This window comes from Silurus aristotelis (assembly GCF_946808225.1).
Source record: "Silurus aristotelis genome assembly, chromosome: 2".
Lineage (NCBI taxonomy): Eukaryota > Metazoa > Chordata > Actinopteri > Siluriformes > Siluridae > Silurus > Silurus aristotelis.
The window spans coordinates 30445216-30466524 of record NC_139575.1 but is presented as its reverse complement, the minus strand read 5'-3'; the positions used below and the strand labels follow the sequence as shown (position 1 = coordinate 30466524).

General features: G+C 36.3%; 2 protein-coding genes across 2 annotated transcripts; one reads left to right on the top strand and one right to left on the bottom strand.

Moving 5' to 3' along the window:
- Positions 1 to 3535: 3535 nt before the first annotated feature.
- ctsz (cathepsin Z) lies at positions 3536 to 8750 on the top strand. The gene is made up of 6 exons (XM_083521755.1): positions 3536 to 3712; positions 4419 to 4582; positions 5056 to 5235; positions 6062 to 6212; positions 7051 to 7213; positions 8358 to 8750. Exons 1-6 carry the CDS (start codon positions 3603 to 3605, stop codon positions 8484 to 8486), a joined length of 897 nt encoding a protein of 298 aa, XP_083377881.1. The 5' UTR covers positions 3536 to 3602; the 3' UTR covers positions 8487 to 8750.
- A 68-nt stretch (positions 8751 to 8818) lies between these two features.
- On the bottom strand, positions 8819 to 21253 carry nelfcd (negative elongation factor complex member C/D). Its single transcript, XM_083521742.1, has 15 exons — positions 21076 to 21253; positions 20743 to 20852; positions 18216 to 18325; positions 16789 to 16898; positions 16509 to 16616; positions 16140 to 16292; positions 13834 to 13964; positions 12295 to 12460; positions 11910 to 12044; positions 11553 to 11692; positions 11275 to 11389; positions 10999 to 11094; positions 9823 to 9963; positions 9527 to 9656; positions 8819 to 9163 (listed from the first exon to the last, which is right to left on the bottom strand). Exons 1-15 carry the CDS (start codon positions 21130 to 21132, stop codon positions 9129 to 9131), a joined length of 1737 nt encoding a protein of 578 aa, XP_083377868.1. The 5' UTR covers positions 21133 to 21253; the 3' UTR covers positions 8819 to 9128.
- Between the last annotated feature and the right edge of the window lie 56 nt (positions 21254 to 21309).

Sequence of the window (21309 nt, the reverse complement as noted above, 5' to 3'; positions counted from 1 at the left end):
AGGGACGGCCAGGTCTTGGTAGATTTGCAGTGGTCTGATACTCCTTCCATTTCAATATTATCGCTTGCACAGTGCTCCTTGGGATGTTTAAAGCTTGGGAAATCTTTTTGTATCCAAATCCGGCTTTAAACTTCTCCACAACAGTATCTCGGACCTGCCTGGTGTGTTCCTTGTTCTTCATGATGCTCTCTGCGCTTTAAACGGACCTCTGAGACTATCACAGTGCAGGTGCATTTATACGGAGACTTGATTACACACAGGTGGATTCTATTTATCATCATTAGTCATTTAGGTCAACATTGGATCATTCAGAGATCCTCACTGAACTTCTAAATTTCGTTCCACTTCATGATTGTGTCCCACTTGTTGTTGATTCTTCACAAAAAATTACAGTTTCATATCTTTATGTTTGAAGCCTGAAATGTGGCAAAAGGTCGCAAAGTTCAAGGGGGCCGAATACTTTCGCAAGGCACTGTATATATCAGAGGTGGGAAGTAATGAAGTAGAAATACTTTATTACTGTATTTTTCGGAGAACTTTTTACTTTCCCTCATTACATTTTTACACAAATAACTGTACTTTCTACTTCTTACATTTCCAAACCAGCCTAGTTACTTTTAGTATAATTTCTTCTCATTGTGCGCTGTTTCCAGCCTATCAACCTATCATTGCGTAGCTTTTTCACCATATCACTGGTGTATGATTTCCTGGCTATCAGACGTAGACGTAAGCAAGCAGAGCAAACAATGAGCAAGGCAACAAGAGGAATGGTTAATGTGAATTCAGAAGGAGTCACCGATGTGAAAATAAATAAAAACAAAGACATTCCTTAACACCCATGGCCATATATAAGGGAGATGTTCGAAATTATTGGTGTAAAAAAGTGCAGGCGTTTAAGAATTCACCGTCAAATTTAAGAAAACACATACAGGTAATCTAACGTTTTATTGTTATATCTTTCTTGTCATGAGCCATTATAATGTTTAAAGTTTTTTCTCCCTACAATTTTGTTTGTCTTTTATATAAGGGATGCTGCCACATGTTGCTATTTTTTAAAATAAGGATGCTCTTAATTTCTGTAGTATGTAGCTGTCATTTAAAATCTTAGGTTTAGTCAGATAGTTTTTATATGTTGTAGAACTGCTATACAGGTAAAGTATAAATTATAAACTGCCTGTTTGAACTTCAATAAAATGCACAGGATAACTCACCTCAAATTTGTCATTCATAAAGCATCATAATAACTTTAAGTTGTTTTCAAGGACAGCTGGAATAACCCTACAATCTGGGATATAGCCTGGTGATGGCAAATAAATAAACATATATATATATATATATATATATATATATATATATATATATATATATATATATATATATATATATATACATACACACTCACCGGCCACTTAATTAGGTACACCTGTCGAACTGCTCGTTAACACAAATTTCTAATCAGCCAATCACATGGCAGCAACTCAATGCATTTAGGCATGAATACATGGTCAAGACGATCTGCTGCAGTTCAAACCGAGCGTCAGAATGGTGAAGAAAGGTGATTTAAGTGACTTCGAACGTGGCATGGTTGTTGGTGCCAGACGGGCTGGTCTGAGTATTTCAGAAACTGCTGATCTACTGTGATTTTCACGCACAACCATCTCTAGGGTTTACAGAGAAAGGTCAGAAAAAGAGAAAATATCCAGTGAGCGGCAGTTCTGTGGGCGCAAATGCCTTGTTGATGCCAGAGGTCAGAGGAGAATGGCCAGACTGGTTCGAGCTGATAGAAAGGCAACAGTAACTCAAATAACCACTCGTTACAACCGATGTATGCAGAAGAGCATCTCTAAACGCACAACACGTCGAACCTTGAGGCGGATGGGCTACAGCAGCAGAAGACCACACCGAGTGCCACTCCTGACTGCTAAGAACAGGAAACTGAGGCTACAATTCGCACAGGCTCACCAAAATTGGACAATAAAAAATTGGAAAAAATGTTGCCTGGTCTGATGAGTCTGCTTCGAATTCTGCTGCAAAATTCAAATGGTAGGGTCAGAATTTGGCGTCAACAACATGAAAGCATGGATCCATCCTGCCTTGTATCAACGATTCAGGCTGGTGGTGGTGGTGTAATGGTGTGGGGGATATTTTCTTGGCACACTTTGGGCCCATTAGTACCAATTGAGCATCGTGTCAATGCCACAGCCTACCTGAGTATTGTTGCTGACCATGTCCATCCCTTAATGACCACAGTGTACCCATCTTCTGATGGCTACTTCCAGCAGGATAACGCACCATGTCATAAAGCGCAAATCATCTCAGACTGGTTTCTTAAACATAACAATAAGTTCACTGTACTCAAATGGCCTCCACATTCACCAGATCTCAATCCAATAGAGCACCTTTGGGATGTGGGGGAACGGGAGATTCGCATCATGGATGTGCAGCCGACAAATCTGCAGCAACTGCGTGATGCTATCGTCAATATGGACCAAAATCTATGAAGAATGTTTCCGGGACCTTGTTGAATCTATGCCACGAAGGATTAAGGCAGTTCTGAAGGCAAAAGGGTGTCCAGCCCGGTACTAGTAAGGTGTACCTAATAAAGTGGCCGGTGAGTGTATACATACACACACACACACACACACACACACACACACATACACAATAGTATTGGGACACCTGACCTTTCCTGCTATATGTGGTTCTTTTCCAAACTGTTACCACAAATCTGGAGGAACTCAATTGTACAAGATGTCTGTAGATGCACTATAATACAATTTTGCATTCAGTTCAACTGTTTCAGCATGGCAATGCCCCTGTGCACAAATTGAGCTCCTTGAAGGTCTGGTTTAAATGCTTTGAAGAGAAAAATCTTGAGTGGCCTGCTATAGAGCTCTGATCTCATCCCTACTGAACACCTTTGGGATGAATTGGAATGCTGACTGCACCCCAGGCCTCCTCCCCTCACCTACATCAGTACCTGCCTTTCGTAACACCCTTGTGGCTGATGAACACAAATATTCATAAGCACACTTTAAAAATCTAGTGAAACATGTTCCCAGAAGAGTGGAGGGAATTATAAGAGCAAATTAGGACTAAATGTTGAATTCAATGCTCAAACATTACATACCATACTTATGACCAGGTGACCCAATACTTTTAGAAATATAGTTTTTGTATTAATACATTGATATAATGTGAGGTTCAGTTACCAGCGTGACAGTAAAACAGGTAGTAGTAACGCCTACTTTTTACATGTCAGTACATGTCAGAGCCCAAACTTCTTTACCTTGAGTAAAAAAGTGTAGTCAGTACTTCAACTTTTACTGGAGTCTTTTAAAACATCTGTACTTCTACTTAAGTAAACGATGTGTATACTTTTGCCACCTCTGATATATAAATACGGAGATCAGACTTGTCGCTGATGTATTATATATATAAAAAAATGTGTTGTTCAGATAATTCATATCTCCTGCACACGTAAACATCGCCAGGGGGTTTTCGAAGAAATATGACCACGCCTATTAAGTGTAGCCACGCCTCTAATGCTATATGAAGCTCAGGTTCGTCTCGCGCGCTAATGTGACCAGTCGAAAAACATCATGGTTTGGTTGTTGCTCTTTTATCTGTCCGGCGTTTTTGCCGGACGCTTTTTTAACGACGATCATCCGTGTTTCAAACCTCTACCGAAAAGAAGTCAGCTGGGAGTCAAGTAAGGATGTGTATCTGTTTGATTCACTTTTTCAAAAACAATTCAGAGTGGCTACCGGTATGTGACGTTATTTCGGTATTAGTTTTACAAAAGCGAAACTTAGCGCTCGTGGAAAATATGATTGTTCTTCAAATATGGTGCTTTTGTATGCCGATCGAAAGACTTAAAGCCCTCTGTGAACGCGAGATTCGTGATTGACGAACTGTTTGGCACGCTGATAAAATACGTAAGAAGCGGTTACAGGTTACTGTGGAGTGACTTTAATAAAGAGAGAGAGAACACAGAGAGAGCAGAATTTCCCAGAGGGAACATAAAGGATTGTAGTTTCTCTCTGAAGTGTAAGAGAGAGCGAGAACATAAAACACCCGTGAAGCACAGCATGGCATAGAAACCTGAACAAGATTGGAATGACAAAATGTAGTTTATTGTGGATCACATTTCAAAATCATGCAGTTCATGGGTAGAAAAAGATGACGCATCATGTTTTCTGTGCGTTTCCCCATATACCAGAAGCCAAGATTTTTATTCCCGTATTGTTCATCTATTGCACAATTTACTTCCTTCATTCACTTCCTTAGCTGAGCTGCATCATGATTTTTGAATGTTGGAAGGTGTTTTTTCAGCTTATTGCCAAGGGTCGAATGGCGTTTTATACTCGCTCATTTACTCATTCTGGTTGGACTTTGAAATGTGTATATTTTCTCAGGACCAGTCCACGTCCCCATGAATATTTGAATGTTGCGGATCTCCCAAAAGCCTGGGACTGGAGAAATATCAATGGCACCAACTTTGTCAGTACAACTCGCAATCAGCACATCCCCCAGTACTGTGGATCATGTTGGGCTCATGGTAGCACAAGCGCACTCGCAGGTACCCTACTGCTTTGAGACAATGTTCATTGTTAAAAACGCTATACAAATAATATTAATAATAAAAAAAAAGGTACAAATCGGAGAAGAAAAATGGAAATATATTTAGATTTAATTTTGTGTACAAAACTCAGTTATTTGTTCCAAAAAGCGTTTTATAATTAAATAAACTTTAGTAAAACTTTCAAAATGTACTTTTGAAAAATGTACAGCTCTGTGCGGGGTGGAGATTTGTTTCCCCTTGATAAGTCATACAACACATGACTTCCACCTGATCTGGCAGCACTACATGTACTTTATGTACAAGGAAGTGGTAAAGGAACCACTCGTGCTCTGCTATTATGATCAATTATTTTGCATAGAAGGATAAACATTGGCTGAATGATTGAGAAGTGGTTCCTCAGTACAGTGTTTAATATAGACTTTGTATTTCTAATTCTATAAAAAGGTTTTACTTTGTGTTATTTAATACAGATCGCATAAACATCAAGCGAAAGGCAGCCTGGCCTTCTGCATATCTCTCAGTCCAGAACGTTATTGACTGTGGGAATGCTGGGTCCTGCCATGGTGGCGATCACTCAGGTGTGTGGGAGTATGCCAACCGTCATGGCATCCCTGATGAAACGTGCAACAACTATCAGGCCAAAGACCAAAGTAAGACTTTAAATGGAAACACACAGAATGAAATATGATGCATGTACAGTATGGCAAAATTAGTTATAATTGTTATACATTGCTAATATGATTGTCTGAAATTAGAAACTATTCATGAACGCTTTTATTTTATAGATCTTGTGATTCAGGCTATTTTAAAGATGTAATATGATGTGGTACAATTAGCTCCAAATTATTGCCACACTTATCCAAACCTTATATAGAGTGTATTTTAAACAAAGTCCTTATGTGCCAGTAACAGTAAATATGGATATTTATTCCCTTTTTATATATATATATATATATATATATATATATATATATATATATATATATATATATATATATATATATATATATATATATATATATATATATAAAGGTAGAAAAAAAAAAACAATTCCAACATCTTTCATTTCTGCATTTTAAAATATTTTCCATGTTGAAGCATGATTAGGGAATTTGGCCATTCTGTCAGATAATTTTTATTTCAGTCAAACAGAAAGTCATGGATGATTAAGTTTGAGGACACTTGATCATCACATGCATATGTGGGTCTTCCCCTAAAATCTTTAAAGTACACAATTGTGTAAGTTGTGTTTGTGTCCTGTAACAAGTTATGTAATGTTACAGGTTTTATAATATATATAAATGCTCCATGACATGCCCCCTGCACAAAATACTGATCCATACTTGTGTAGTATATTTAAGATTAGACACCTCAGCCAAAACCTCAAATTTTGTTTTCGTTTGTAAACTAAGTGGATCTGCTGGAAAAATACCTGCATGCATTATATGATAATGCTTTCATGATGCTTGCTTTCAGAATGTGATCTATTTAATCAGTGTGGTACGTGCACTACATTTGGCCAGTGCAACATTGTGAAGAATTACACTCTGTGGAAGGTTGGAGACTATGGCTCGGTCAATGGCCTGGAAAAGATGAAAGCTGAGATTTATGCTAGAGGACCCATCAGGTATATAAAGAGTGTATTATTATTATTATTATTATTATTATTATTATTATTAATGGTTTGTTTTTATGTCAACAAAAAAGACATGTCAACAAAAAAGACGTGCATTAGTCGGATCCTGATTGCATGCTTGTGTATTTTTCAGTACAGAAAAAATCTAATAGTATTTACTCTGAATCAGCAGTGAAACTAATGGCTTTATTATGCAAACAAATATATTTTCCTGGCATATGATTGCATTCATGTGTCCCCTTAGCTGAGAGTGTAATGTGTACACAAATCCATATGGATTTATGCATATGGAATTTATTATGGCACATTACCAAAATGCAGCCCTACCTACCAACCGACCAACCGATAGAGATAGGTGTATACATACATAAAAATAAGTTCAGATATTAATATTATATTTATGAATTAATCCATAATGAGTAAGCAAGGAGTGCTGGTACATACAAAAAAAAAAAAAAGACTCAAAAGAGAACCATTGCTCATTATCATTATAAATAATTTTCTTCTTTAACTATTGTCAAATGTAATTGTGTAACCAGGACATTTCATATAGTTTTAACAAAGTCTACTTCCTTGAAGTTATCACCTCTTTGTAATTGCAGTCTACAAACTACAACTGCTATTGTAGCTTTTAATTCATCATAACATTATTGCTTCCAGTTACTTTCTGGCCCCAATAAGCTGCCAAAACAGTTTGTTTAACAACAGTATTTGGGTTGTGTACACACAGGAAAAAAAATAAAAATAATAATAATAATAAATATATATATATATATATACATATATATATATATATATATAAAATATATAAAATCATTTTTTTGTTTAGTTGTGGAATAATGGCCACTGACAAACTGGATGCATACACTGGGGGTGTATACTCTGAATATGTAGCGGATCCCTTTATTAACCACATTGTGTCAGTGGCTGGCTGGGGTGTTGAGAATGGAGTGGAGTTCTGGGTTGTCCGTAACTCCTGGGGTGAGCCATGGGTAAGTGTGATGCAATACGTTTTGTTTTTTCATCTTTTTTATTTATATGATCATATTGCAATGTTTAAGTAAATGTAACTAAGAAAAAATATTGCTTGCATTAGTATTGTCCATAGTCAAGAGTCAACTGCATCACTGGATGGTATGGACAGGATGGCAAAAAAAAGCAATTACTTGCAGTTTCCCCAGAGAGCATGAAAGTTACCCAGCTGCAATGTAGGAAAAGGTTTTCAGGTCTGATGAGACCAAGAGTTTTTTTGTGTACCAAACAGTAAACTTTCTATATCTTAAGATGCATCATTCTGATGGTGATGTATGCTGGTGGCATCATACTTTGGGGATGCTTCTCATCAGCAGGGATCTGGTCTTATCTTTATAAATAATAAAATGATTTCTTTAGAACCTGCTGCAGTCTAAAGAAACTCAAGCTTGGGTGGAAATTCACCTTTCTGCAGGGCAAAGAGCCCAAGCACAATGCCAAAGCAAAATTCGAGTAGCCTAAGGACAAAAAAAAAAACAAAAACAACATCCTACAGTGGCCTAGTCAAAGTGCTGATCTCAGTCCCATTAAGAACCTGTGGCACAATTTCTAAAAAATTGCACACCACAAGCATCACCTGAACAACCCTGAAATGGCCCAAAATATTACAAAAGTTACAAAGAATAGCCAGATGGGGTTCAAGCTGACAAAGTTCACAGTAACACTGATTAAAAACTGTGGTGAACAGAAAAGCATCTCAGAATGCACACATGTTGAACCTTTAGGGGAAATGGGCTACCACTGTGAGTTCCACTTCTATTAGACAAAAATCAGTAAGGGCGGCTACAGAGAACAATTGATCACCAAAACTAAACAGATAACCTGGTTGAAATAATCTCGTTTTTTGCTGAGGCAAACATCTGGCACCAACAGCATGACTCTGTGCTTTTGTGTAAACAATCCAGGCAGGTGGCACAATAACTTGGCACACTTTAAGTCTGTGAATACAAATAATCACTTGAATAAAAGCCTATTTGAGTATTATTGTTGACTGTGTGCATCCCCCTATGTTCACCAATCTCCCTACTTTAGTTGTATTAATCTGGTCTGTGAATTTTGACGACAGACATGGAAAAACACTGTAATTATTGTTTCTCCTTCCAGGGTGAAAAGGGCTGGTTAAGGATCGTGACTAGTGCTTATAAAGGTGGCAGCGGGAGTCAGTATAATCTGGCCCTAGAAGAAGACTGCATGTATGGTGACCCAGTTTTGCCAGAAGGATACATGCATTGATCTGGGGAAGACAGAGACAGCACCCAAAAATCTACTAAAAAAACAATTCATTTGATTCAGCTATTAAGTATCTGTGTAGCCACTCCTATTACTGCTGACAATGGCACAAGATAATGTTTTTACTAATGTTTAAAAATCTTTGCCATTATGCAAAATGTTGTTTGAATTATTTTTAACAATGTATTTTACACTGCAAATTTTCATGTACAACATGGACTTGAAAAATGATTTAAAATATAAATGAACAGATTTTTTTGCCTTAAATATAGCTCTGAATTATTTTGAGTCCAGGATTTGCTTATTTTACTACGTCACAGTAAACTGACGATAAGTCAATTTCCTTTTTTATTGACTGAAAACGTCATACAAAAAGAAACATCATCAAAATGGTCACACGGGATACTTGCCAGAAAGCATATTTCAGTAACAAAATGCAAAACTTTATAACTTACATTAAGTGTTTCACAAATGTAATGGGTAAAACACTGATAAAACATCAGCTCTATTATCTGTAAAGCCATCCTCACAGGATCTGACAATTAAATGGTGACTGCATATATTAATGCATGTGAGCTTTTCACCAACTTTTTAAATTGGACTTTATGATCCTGAGCTTCTTCAGTTTGGAAGTGTTGGCCGGTCTCAGTTTATCATGATGAAATTGGATTTGCAGTGTGCTAAAAATAAATGGAATTAAAGCACATATCAGGTTTTGAAAGGGTACTTAAAGTAACAAATAATAACACAACATATATACATTTATACCATAACATTTATACCATAAAATGCCAATCAGAACGTATCATCCAATTTCAGTAAGTATTAGACTAAAATAAAAGGGCAGCAATTCCTGCCCAATATTCAGCATGTTAACATGATTACGTTAATGTCTTTCAGGTCTTGGCTCACTTTGGGCAAGTGTAAGAAGCTTTTACTATTTAAAAAATAAACATATTTATTCGATCTACATCAGAACCTCATTAGGAACATTAAGTTATTACCATATTTAGAGTTTTGGACTGCAGCAGCAGTTTACTCACCAATGAATTCAGTTACAGGATCATGCTCCCCTTCAGTGCGTATAGTTCCAGCTATACTGTCGTTCTCTAGGATTGGTAAAAACAGCTGAACAAAGTCTGAGGTATATGGTGGCGTGATCACATCCAGAACCTCAAGTAGGGAAAAAAGGTGGTGGAAAAATGGTTTGATTAAAAAAAAGTTAAATGAAAGCTTTTATACAGGGAACTTGTTTTGATAGATTCATTGCATTGTTTAGAAAAATCAAAAGTAATCAATGCTAAACTGATGTCTAGCATCACTGAAATATTAGTCTCACCTCAGTTACAAAATATCTGATTAGCGAGATGTCTGTATTGAGTTTCTCCAGGCATTTACGTATGTAGCTGACAACAGGCAGAACATACCCTCGACTTAAAAGGTGAACCATGCGGTCAAGCAAAGTTTTCTTCAGCTCCAGCTATAAATGTACACACACACAAACACAGGAATTTAGAAAATAAATATTGTGCATGCTGGGTGGCATTCTTTAAATAAAATCAATGTGCACTGATTTATTCTTTTTGTTAGCTGAATTAGCTGTACTTGTGTGTACGATTGCAGCAAATATACACACACCATCCACACATTTATGCAGTTAACTAACTGGCTCAACCATCTTTTAATGCTGCACTCAGTTCATGTGCCCCATGTTTTCTGTGCTTTGGGTGCATTAATACCAGTCAATTATCACTTGAATTCCACAGCCTGTTTAGGAATTGTTTCTGACCCTTCAATGCCACAATTCACAGATCTTCTAATGGCTACTTCCAGAATGATAATGCACCATGTCTCAAAGCAAAAGGCATCTCAAATTATGTTTCCAACGTTATGTGGAATCCATGCAACTAGGAATTAAGGCCATTTTGAGCACAGAAAGAGGCTTTACCCAGCATTGGTACAGTGTTCTTAAAGTGTCCTGTGAGTGTAATATTTATTAAAGTCTTCTAAGTGGTTTAAAGCTTTTTCACTATCCTGGATCTGCTCTTTTAAAGGTGTTAAATTTCTTGTTACTCGGCAGTGATTTTGCAAAGTGTTCAGTGTTTACTAGATTTAATTGCTGCATTTGACACTGGAACATGCTCTAATAATTGTGTGGGTGGAGCGCTGTGTTGGAACGAAAAGAACTATACTCAACTGGTTCATTTCTTACACACGCACATAGCACAAATAATCAGTTATCACATCAAATGCATCTTAAAAGTCCCACTTCCATTTCTATTTACTGGTTTGCTTTTCCCCTTAAGTTAATTATATACATATAACCCAATCATAAGAATTCAAAATTGAGGATAAAATGTCTCAAATTAACCACTAATGGGTATCTATCTTTTTATGTACATTAATATGTCTGGACAAAGTTTTATGTGAATTGCTGTACTGGAACTGTCTAATAAAAGAAAATGTTGACATGTTGAAAACCTATATCCCCAACTGTATGCCATTATAAATGTACCTGTTCCATGACATCAAGTTGGGAATGTTCCGTTTCAAACAGTTTGACAAGTAGCTGCAGCACCTGTGGGTGTAGGAGCTGATGACATGTACTGATCTGAGAAGGAAATACACAGAAACAAACAAGTGACCTCTCATACAGTCATTTGATTTTATAATCCTGTTTTAACACACACAAAAAAGAGCACGACCTCTTGAACTATACCACAAAAACTGCAGCAAAAGATCAGTAAGTGATATATAAAGAAGTAGTGTATTAACAGAGCAACAATTTCACCTCATCCAATAAAGCCAAATGGATGGGGGTGTGATCTGTCTGCAGTTGAAAATAACGAGGTTCTGACACAGTCCAGTCGACCCACTTTAACACCCCCATTGCCACTACTGGAAACCTGACAAAAAAATAAATAAATCAAGTTACAGAACAGTGATCTACCTTGCATGTTATTACACTGAATATTAAGAGCAGTTGTGTCTTTAGAGTGCATGTTCATGTATATACTAAATAAATTAAATAAAAAAAGAAAACCGTATATTCAGTGTATGTACACACACCTGATGCACTGGTACAGAGTGCTCAGTTCTGCCACTAGCTCTGTAGCTCCTTTATTCTCGTTACAGCACAGATTATGGACAGTCTCTATTGCCTTGGAGGTGGACTTCAGCTCATCTTTATTGATATTTACACGCTTGTTCTGGATTAAAAACAAACACAAAAAAAAGTAAGTGACAGATACTGTAAAATTCGATCAAAATATCAAGCAATTTTGTTTTAAGATTTTACTTCTCAATGAAACATAAATTTTGGTTTATAAATATCATATCAATTATTTTTATTGAAAAGTATTACATGAAATAAACATATTAAGCATGATATATGTGTAAAAAATGTTAAACATATTCTATTAATACCTTCTTCCATGTCTCCACCACACTGGCTGCATAGGCCAGAATGTGAATATACTTGTGTTTGTGGTCCTGGTTTATCTTGGCTCCAGGTTTAAACAACGACTGCATAAACAGATCCAGGAAGGCTGGAACACGGATCTAAAAAGCCAATATTGTGATTATATTTAACCTTTTTTATGAATAAACTTTGTACTAACACTTAGTAGTAGTTTTCATGAAGGAAATATGTAACATGGAAAGTTGAAGCTGAGAACTGGCTGAACAGACAGCAATGATGACATTTAAACATTATAATAATTAGCTTTTAGTTTAGATGAGTAAAAACACAAATCTGTTTTGAAAGTGAACTCAAAACATTCATTTTAGCTTGGCTAAAGTGGATTCTGACCAATTCCACAGGTGGAGGGTCCATACTGCTGAACATCTTGAAAAGAACTGTGATATCTGCAGGATTAAGTGCCCCTTTGGAGAGCATTGCACCAAGAGCCTGGCATGCACGTGGGTACGCTGCCGCTGTTCCCAGTGCCAACGTGATCTGACTTGCATCATGACCACTAGGAACACAACAAAGCACACAAAATAGGTTTTAAAATAAAATGTTACAATTCACACATAAATGTGATCTACCCAATTTTGATTTTTTAATTTTATTATTCGTTTCTAAATTCAATTAAAATTGTTGCAGTAAAATTTTATTAGGATTTGGTATTTAAGCACCCTTTTGTAATTGTATGCTTCCTCTTCTACAACTTTTTATTATCATATATGGGAGTCTCTTGCAGCCTGTAAAGAGTGAGTGATAAAAAGCTCATTTATTTAAATTCAGGTCAATTAATTTTATTTGTAAAGCACTTTTAACAAAGGACACTCTCAAAGCAGCTTTACAGAGATAAAACGGTTAGAAAAGAATGTAGAAGTTTGTTCCTTAGAATTGTAAGTTTGCAAACTAATAAGCAAGCCAGTAGTGATTATATGCTACTCTGAGCCAAATGTAGTCCTGAGCCATTGTAGTAGACTGTTGATATAAATTACAGTCCAAATCCATCCTCAAAGCTCTTCAGTTGTTAATTAATTTCATGGATCTAACTAAAATGAAAAGATGTAATTTAAAACTAATAAAAAAAAGGTGTATTATAGTGGAGAATTCACTGCACGAGCTTCACATTGCAACAGCAGAATAAGACAAACAACCCCAAAGATATAGGCAGTCACTTATATGTAACACCTGCAACTTGTGAAGAAAAAAAAAAAATCACAAATGTGTACATGCCATGGTGAGACATTTTTTGCGTTTCCATTTTTCTCCCTTTTCCAATTCCAAAATTTTTTATTTTCAGACTTTTTTTGGAAACTAATAAGCATCTTAGTGCTGGCTCCAAATGGAAATTAAAGCTCCAAATATCACGAGATCTAAATGGGCATGTGTTAACATATAACAGCATTGTTTGGTAGTAGCAAACCTTTACCTAACCCATTCCATATGAAGTCCATCTGAAACTCATCCCACCAGTACCAAAGCTGGCAAATGCACTCAGACTCTGAAGTTACAAGTGATCCTGACCAAATCTACTCTCCCCACCTGCCTTATCAATCCTGATGCTCTACTTATCAGTGAAATCCTCATCAATCATTTCTTCCTCTGAAGACTGCTTCACATGGATAGCCTAAAGATTTATGAGATCTGTGGATCATTCCAACTAGCAACTATAAAAATGGCTTTGGACTATAATAGAAACATAAGTTTGGAATATGAGCCAATTTGGCGTGGGACTACAATTGCCACGAACAGTTTTGCAGTCAAGAGTTGCTTTTACAAGTGTGCAAACCTCCTGTACTTGTCCCCCTAAAAATAATTATAATATTATTATAAGTATTTACCTGTATATTAAATTATGACTATTATACTATTATAACTATTATACTGCACCTCTGAAGGGCAAACTTTTGCACTTCCTGCCCAATGCGACGCACAACCGATCCTCCCTGCTCCTCCTGTGCCAGAATGGACATCATAGCCTGAGCAAAAAGGTATGTGTGCTCACCATGACACACCATCTTCTGCTCAACAGACAAAACACACAAGCAATTAATGCAGTAGATTTGACAAAAAATAAAAAAATAAAAATGGTACAGAGACTACAAAATCAGGCTTAGACGAAAATATATATTTAAAAATGGGAGCAATTAAGGGCTTTTCCTATTTTCCATTCCATAAACCCCCGAGTAAAATATAGGACTCTGGTGTTAGCTGTTTTTTATTTAACAAGCGGAGCTTGCTAGTTAGTTATTTGCCATGCCTAATTTATATTGCCATGTAGCACACCAAACTAAACATAAAGAAACTAGAATAACATGAGAAATATGCTAAATCTAATGCTGGACAAATTTAGCTATATAAAACCTTTCTTCAGTTAATGGATTATGTCATCTTTGAATTTGTTTGTTTGGGGTTTTTTTTATTGCCTATGTGCTTCTATTACATTTACATACACATACAGTACTGTAATGTAAAGTGAGTGAACAGAAGAAAATATGATCTAAATCTAGATCAGATTCATATATCAAATTGATTATCATTAGCACCAGCTTAGTATAATTGGTTAATAAGTCATTAACTGAAAAAGAAACAGCTGTGAATGAGGATTAAAACTAGGTGAGGAACAGCCAAACTCATACTCTATGGCAAGACCAGACACAGAAACAAGACTCAAGGTAGTTAAACTGCTCAAGGTAGTAAAACAGAAACAAGACCCAAGGTAGTTAAACTTTGGAGAGACAAGGTCTCTCCCAGGCAAAGATTTTAAAACAAACTGAGGTCTCAAGATGTGCTATTGTCTTAAGCGAAGCATAAACAAATGGGTGATGCTTAGGACCATAGATACAGAGGACAGCCAAGGAAACTTAATGCAGTAGATAAAAGACACAATGTTTATTTCCTTTTTAAACATTGCAAGATGTCCTGCAGCACCATCAGCAAATATTTGGTGGAAACCAGTGGTGCAGTCTAGAGAAGTCTGTCCAGAAGTGGTCTTCATGGCAAAGTGACTCAAATATACATGAAAACACTGGACTGATGAGTCAAAATATTTGGCTATAGTAGGAAGCAAGATGTTTTGCTGAAGGGCTGGAACGTGGGACAATAATGATTGGCAACAGTAAAGCATGGTAGAGGTTCCTTGCAAGTTCGAGCTGCATTTTTGAGTTGGAGATTTGGTCGAGATAAAGTCAGATACTGATCCATCATGCAATTCCATAAGGGAGGTGTCTGATTAGCCCAAAACGACGACAAGCTCAAACATACAGCCAATGTCAATAAGAACTATCTTCCACATTGAGAAGAAAAAGGAGTCCAGAAAGGAAGTATTGATGCTGTTTTGCAGGTTACGGGTGGTCACAGCAAATACTCATTTGATTTGGATTTCTCCTCTGTTCGATTATTCGTCTATTAACAGTTATTTTTAAAAGCATTTTTACTTTACAGCATTTATCACAACTGCTTAAAACTTTTGCACAGTACTGTATACAAAACACTCAACTGCCTGGCAAAAAAATAAAATAAAAAAGGTCACGCACTAACATTGTTTTAATAAGCTTATGCAATGTGACAACATTTATTTCCGTCCAGAGTCACACTGGTTTCTTTTCAAGATCTTACATTGATGATAGGGAGCATAAGACAAATGCATAGATTCTCAAAAAGGTTAAGGACTGAACTTGATGTTTTATGCTCCCTGAACCATTATTTGGTTAAAAAAGACAGATGAATTCAGACTTAGACCGCATGACCATTAGCCATTGATTCAGAATCTAATCATTAAGCTCCCTACCAAATTGAGGACTTGTTTCAAATTACCCTCCCTCATATGTGGTTTTGTAAAGGTTTTCATAGCCGTTTAGTACCAATCCCTTTAGTTCTTTTCACACTGTATGTTTGGAAATGTGAATGTAAGAACTTCCAAAAAAGAATTGCAAAAAGAATGTCTAAAAGTATTGGAATAAATAGTTAAAAAAATATTTTATATTTGGTTATATGTTGCCTGCTTGCAACATATAACCAAATATAAAATATTTTTTAACTATTTATTCCAATACTTTTGCTCACTGAAGAAGCGGCTGCCTTGCTATTTAAAATAAATAGCCATTACATACAAACCAACAGGAACAGAATGTGTGTGTTTCTAGTGTTGCCGGGTTTTTAAGAAAGTTAAATCCAATGCATTTTCTCAGACTTACAGCGAACTCAGGTAAGTTTTTCTCTAGGTTTTGTTCTCCGCCATCAAGCAGCGTGGACAGCGAGGTACGCAACACTCGGGAGAAAACTTCCAGCTGCTGACAAGCTGTAGACACACTCGTGATCTCCCCTTGGTATCCTGCATCTGAGATCAGCTGACCATCAGGAAAAACAATGACCATAAAAAGTAGAAAGAACAGGGTCACTTATGGTAATGGTAACTTTGCTTAAGCATACAAAACAAAATCAATCTTAACATATAGTTGAAAGACTAGCTACTTTTAAAGATAGTTGTAATACTCCTATATAATCTCTATAATAATATAGAGTACTATATGTAATTTAAACTCTTACAAAGGGTTTTGTGTTACCTTGACTGTGAAGTTGAGCATCAGGCAGTCTGGATGAGCTTCAGCTAATTTGTAAAAGAGATCTCTCCATGTAGTGTGAGCAATCATCTGTTCTAGCCATGCTGGTGTCTGAGGGGGGAAAAAAAACACAGCAGATTACACACGTTGAATATTTACATCTACAGAAAGAACAGATATATAAAAAAATAAATCTAATTGACATTCAATTTATGATGCCTGATATTTGCCATAATTTAATCACAATGCTAATTAATTATATAAAATTTTTTTTTAACTTTACCTCTCCCTCTACTGTGAAAATAGAGTCTGCTTTTTGTGGATCAAAGTGCTTGATAAGAAGGCTCTTTAAATGATTCTCCACTCGTTCCTGCACCTGAGCTGGCTCCACACCTTTATACACATGTAAGGAAGATGGTTTACACAGAAAGCAGTAGAAATGCAAGATAAATACCATCAATAAATTGTGCTTTAAACTGTTAAATTAAGTTAACTAGTCTCATAAAATATGTTTCAAAATAATGAGTTTACGGTTTTCAAAATTAAACACAAAAATATATGCTTTTAGTAAAGTCCAACTCAAAATCTGCCAACCATTGTCACTGCCTACATTCGCACACATCATTTGATGTGCCAATTATATCAAAACCACCTGCCTAATGATTTATATCTTTCTCCACATGCTCCTAAAATGCCAGTGATACTGACTCCTCCATCTTCTTTCTGGACCTGCCTGATACACCCTGATGCCCTAACTATGGATACAGTGTTCATAAATTGTAAATCACTCACTTCTGCTGAGGATGGTTCCAAACAAACAGCCTAAAGATAAATAAAACTACTGTGGATGGCTCCATTTCGGGAACCATAAAGAGGGCTTAAGGCAGTTAGCAATTTGTTCAAATGTTTTAGGGATGCAGTTGCCATCAAATTTCATCAGTGAACATCTGATAACCTCAATCAGTAAACATCTGATAACCTCAACAATTAAAAAGTAAACAATTAAAAACTAAACTCAACAATTAAAAACAACTGACATTTGTTGTCACCCAGATGAGCCTGGTTTCAGTTTTAAGTCTGGTTCCTCTCAAGGTTTCTTTTTCATGCCATCTCAGTGAGATTGCTCTTGGCGACAGTCCCCAGGGGCTTACATATAAGGAATAATGACCAAAGTGCTAAATGTGCTATACAAATAAATTGTAACTGTATTCTGAAATGAACCTATTGTGTAGGTTCCCACTAAAACAGCTCTGATGCCATTCACATAACTGTGTGTATGGCACAAAATTCGTGGCAAAGATCCAAACACGTTATTGAAGCTAGTGTGTAGTGTAAATAACAACTTCAAGAAAGAATTGATGTACATATGCGGAAAAAAGGGATTGAGGCAGATGTACTTAATCTGCTCTACACAAGAAATAATCGACACCCAAGCAGAATCATTCCCCACAATCTTTTTTTCATGTATTGTTTCGGCTAACATGAACGTTTCTTTTTACGAGCTGAGGGTGGGCCCAACTGGCTTGACTATACCCTCAATAAATTAACTAATTTTTCTGGGAATGTATTCTGATTGGATGCTTCAAATTTTTCACATAATGCTATAATAAAATATTGCTCTTCACTATTTATTTCTCTCAGTATTAGCTTGTGTGTGTGCTAGTCATCATTTATTTTATGTTATTGTCAATAATCTTGTTTGAATCTCACCCATCTGAATGAGCCACTCAGCCAGCAGGTTCACCGTTTGGGCTACAGCAGAATAATTCTCTGACAGGAGCTGAATAACGTGCTCAGGGGAACCACCTGCCTGGAAATAGCTGGAACAGTAAATTGTAAACAACATGTATATTACTTATATTATAAGTTGTCAATGGCAAAATGTTAATTTTCTCTTGCAATATCACACCACGGATAAACCATCCACTCTTCTTAGAACCACATTTAATATAAATAAAACAAATAATTATATTATGATTGTTAGTGTTATTAGAGATCAATCAACAAATTTCTTTTAAGTAAAAATGGTTTACATCACATAGAAAATTTCCAACAACAAAATATTAATAAATACAGTGGAACCCGGTTATGTCGATGTCCTAGGGGGGTCGCCAAAAAGCATCGAGATAACCGATGATCGAGATAAACGAAAATCAAAATGGCGGCAATATAATAACGTGCTTGAAATTTCTTTATGTACATGATGTGCGTTAATAAATGAGAATGTGCATGCATGTGTTTTTGAAGGGTTTTTATACACAACAGCGTTGCCGCGATTTGTTTGATGAAGGCATGCTATAAAAATACATACAGTACATGTTTATCTGTCAGGAATCCACCTGCCACGCCCCCTTCGGCCCCCTTCAGCGTGTCAGGTGTTTTCTCGGCCGCTTTCTCTGAAGCTCCTGGCTTCAATCGCGCACATATGGTGCTCGTTTATCATCATCACCAGCTGCTATTTAAACTTCCACACTCTCACCGTCCGTTATTGTTGGTATATTTTGGTTCACGGCGGTCGTTGTTATCGCTCATGCGTATCCCGGTACGTGCCTTCCCACCGGCACTCTCTCAACGGCTGCTCTTTTCTTCCCAAAGCCGCGACGCGCCCCTACTAACACTACTAACACTAGCACTAACTAACAGCAGAGATTCACCAGTATACAATACAACACCTGTAGCAGCTGTAAGACTTGATTTTTCCGCCACTTCCGTCGAGGTAACCGAGGGCGAGATAACCGGGTTCCACTGTAGATTGAACACTTGGACTCATGCATCAGTTCATAGTAAAGTTCCCTATACTCAAAATAAAGATTTATACATTTATTATAAGGTAGATTTTTAAAGTAATTGCAATTTCATATTGGTAGACAATCCGTCCGACTCAAATCAATTCACTAGAATTGATTACTGCAGAATTATGAATAATTTTGGGTCTACATAAGATGTGGACAAATCTTGAAGGGTGATAAAAATTTTGTATCATTTATATAATAATAATATATTTATCATTCCATCCATATAAAAAATATTCAAAAGGCTGTTAAAAAATGTTAAGATTTATTTTGCGTAAAAAGAAAATTTTTATGAGTTAATACTTCATGAACAGAAAATAAAAAGAAATTATACTATAATATACTTTTTTAATCTGTAATGTTACATTTAAAAATGGAATTTAGCAACATTGTTGTTGTCTGTAATGACAACGTAATCAAGATTTAACATTGTTGGTGTAATAATGATCAAATTAGGTCATTTGAGTAAATTTTTAATCTATGCACACAGGACCTGACTGTGAACTGATGTGAATAAACTTTATAAAATCAGACATGCCGGTAGTCGATGTGAAAGAGGCAAATGTAGAGGAATGGGAAGAATATCTTCAGAAGAAGAAGAAGAAAATATAAGATTTTGTAATGTAAATTTTACAATGCATCAAGATCAAGCCTAATTATTCAATTCTACTGACGGAGCCTGTGACTCTGCAAAGAAATTACTTTAAAGTTCTAACATAAAATCAATGTTATCTATATTTTAAGCATAGAGAGGTTATTGTTACCTGATAATAAGGAGGTTCGGTTCTACCAATCGGAAATGTCACGTTATCAAAATAATCTACAGGTTTGTGACTCTGAATTGTAATATTTTTAAAATTCTACAATAAAACAAATTGATTACTATCTTTAAAATACAGTAGGTCACTCTGAACTGTTGGAGATGGAAACTCTCAAACCCTCGCACAATGTATTTCAGCAGGAAGCAGAGCAAAAAATTATACTCTGGTATCAAGAGCTTTTTCTGTGAAATTAACCATTCCCATTTGACAGCTTTACTGCATATGCATTTATAGTTTTATTTATATTATTATTATTATTATTATTATTATTATTATTAACAATAACGATTCTTAAATTAAGTTATTAATCAGTTTTATTTATATTTTGCTTAATGTTTACAACTTAATTCACTTGATTGATTTTGCCCATATTGAATGCAATTACAAAATGCATTGAAATGTTTAGTTGGTATGATGAAAACTGTAGCTATTTGTAAGTTTTGTTATGTGTTTGTTTACAGCTGTGATGTAGACAGATCAGCTGGGTACGAGCTCTCGAATGTTTGCCGTTATTAACGTCAAGTGTCTAAAAATCGCGTCGTATTTACAAGCTGCGAGATTCATCTTGGATTCCGAAAGAGCTCCTGCATAACCGCATATTTTCCTGCTTTCCACACTACTCACCTTTTCAGCGTGTTAAACACTGTGGGCTCCATGATGTAGTCCCTACTAGAGAACTTCTTCAAGCACTCCTCCTGGACTTTATCGTCTGACTCCGCGTAGCCGTCGTCCTCCTACAGAAAGAGGTAGATGGTACAGAACAGTGGTACATGGTAAAAAACATTGGCCAAGTTATGAATAACCGTGTTAGCTAGCGGATGCTGCTTCTATGTCCTTTAACTGTAAAGCGTCCCTGGTTTCCACATGAATTTACACTGCGACTGAGAGCAGCTATAAGAAAGAGAAAGGCAAACAATAAAACGACTGTCGCTTTTTTCAATCAGTAGTTCTATTCACCACATTCGCCTCTTGTCCATCCCAGTCTGCTGCACTGCTGTAGTATTCTTCATCCATAATTACGTGCGAGTCATAAACCAAAGCAACCAACTTGTTTCCTAGGCGCCAGTATGGACTCTAAACAGTTGGCGCACACGTATGACGTAATTTGACGGCATATTAGCGTGTCCTTAGTTATAGTGAACATTTGTGCCACCATCTGGTCGTACTGACAAACTAAAACTCTAAAGCCCT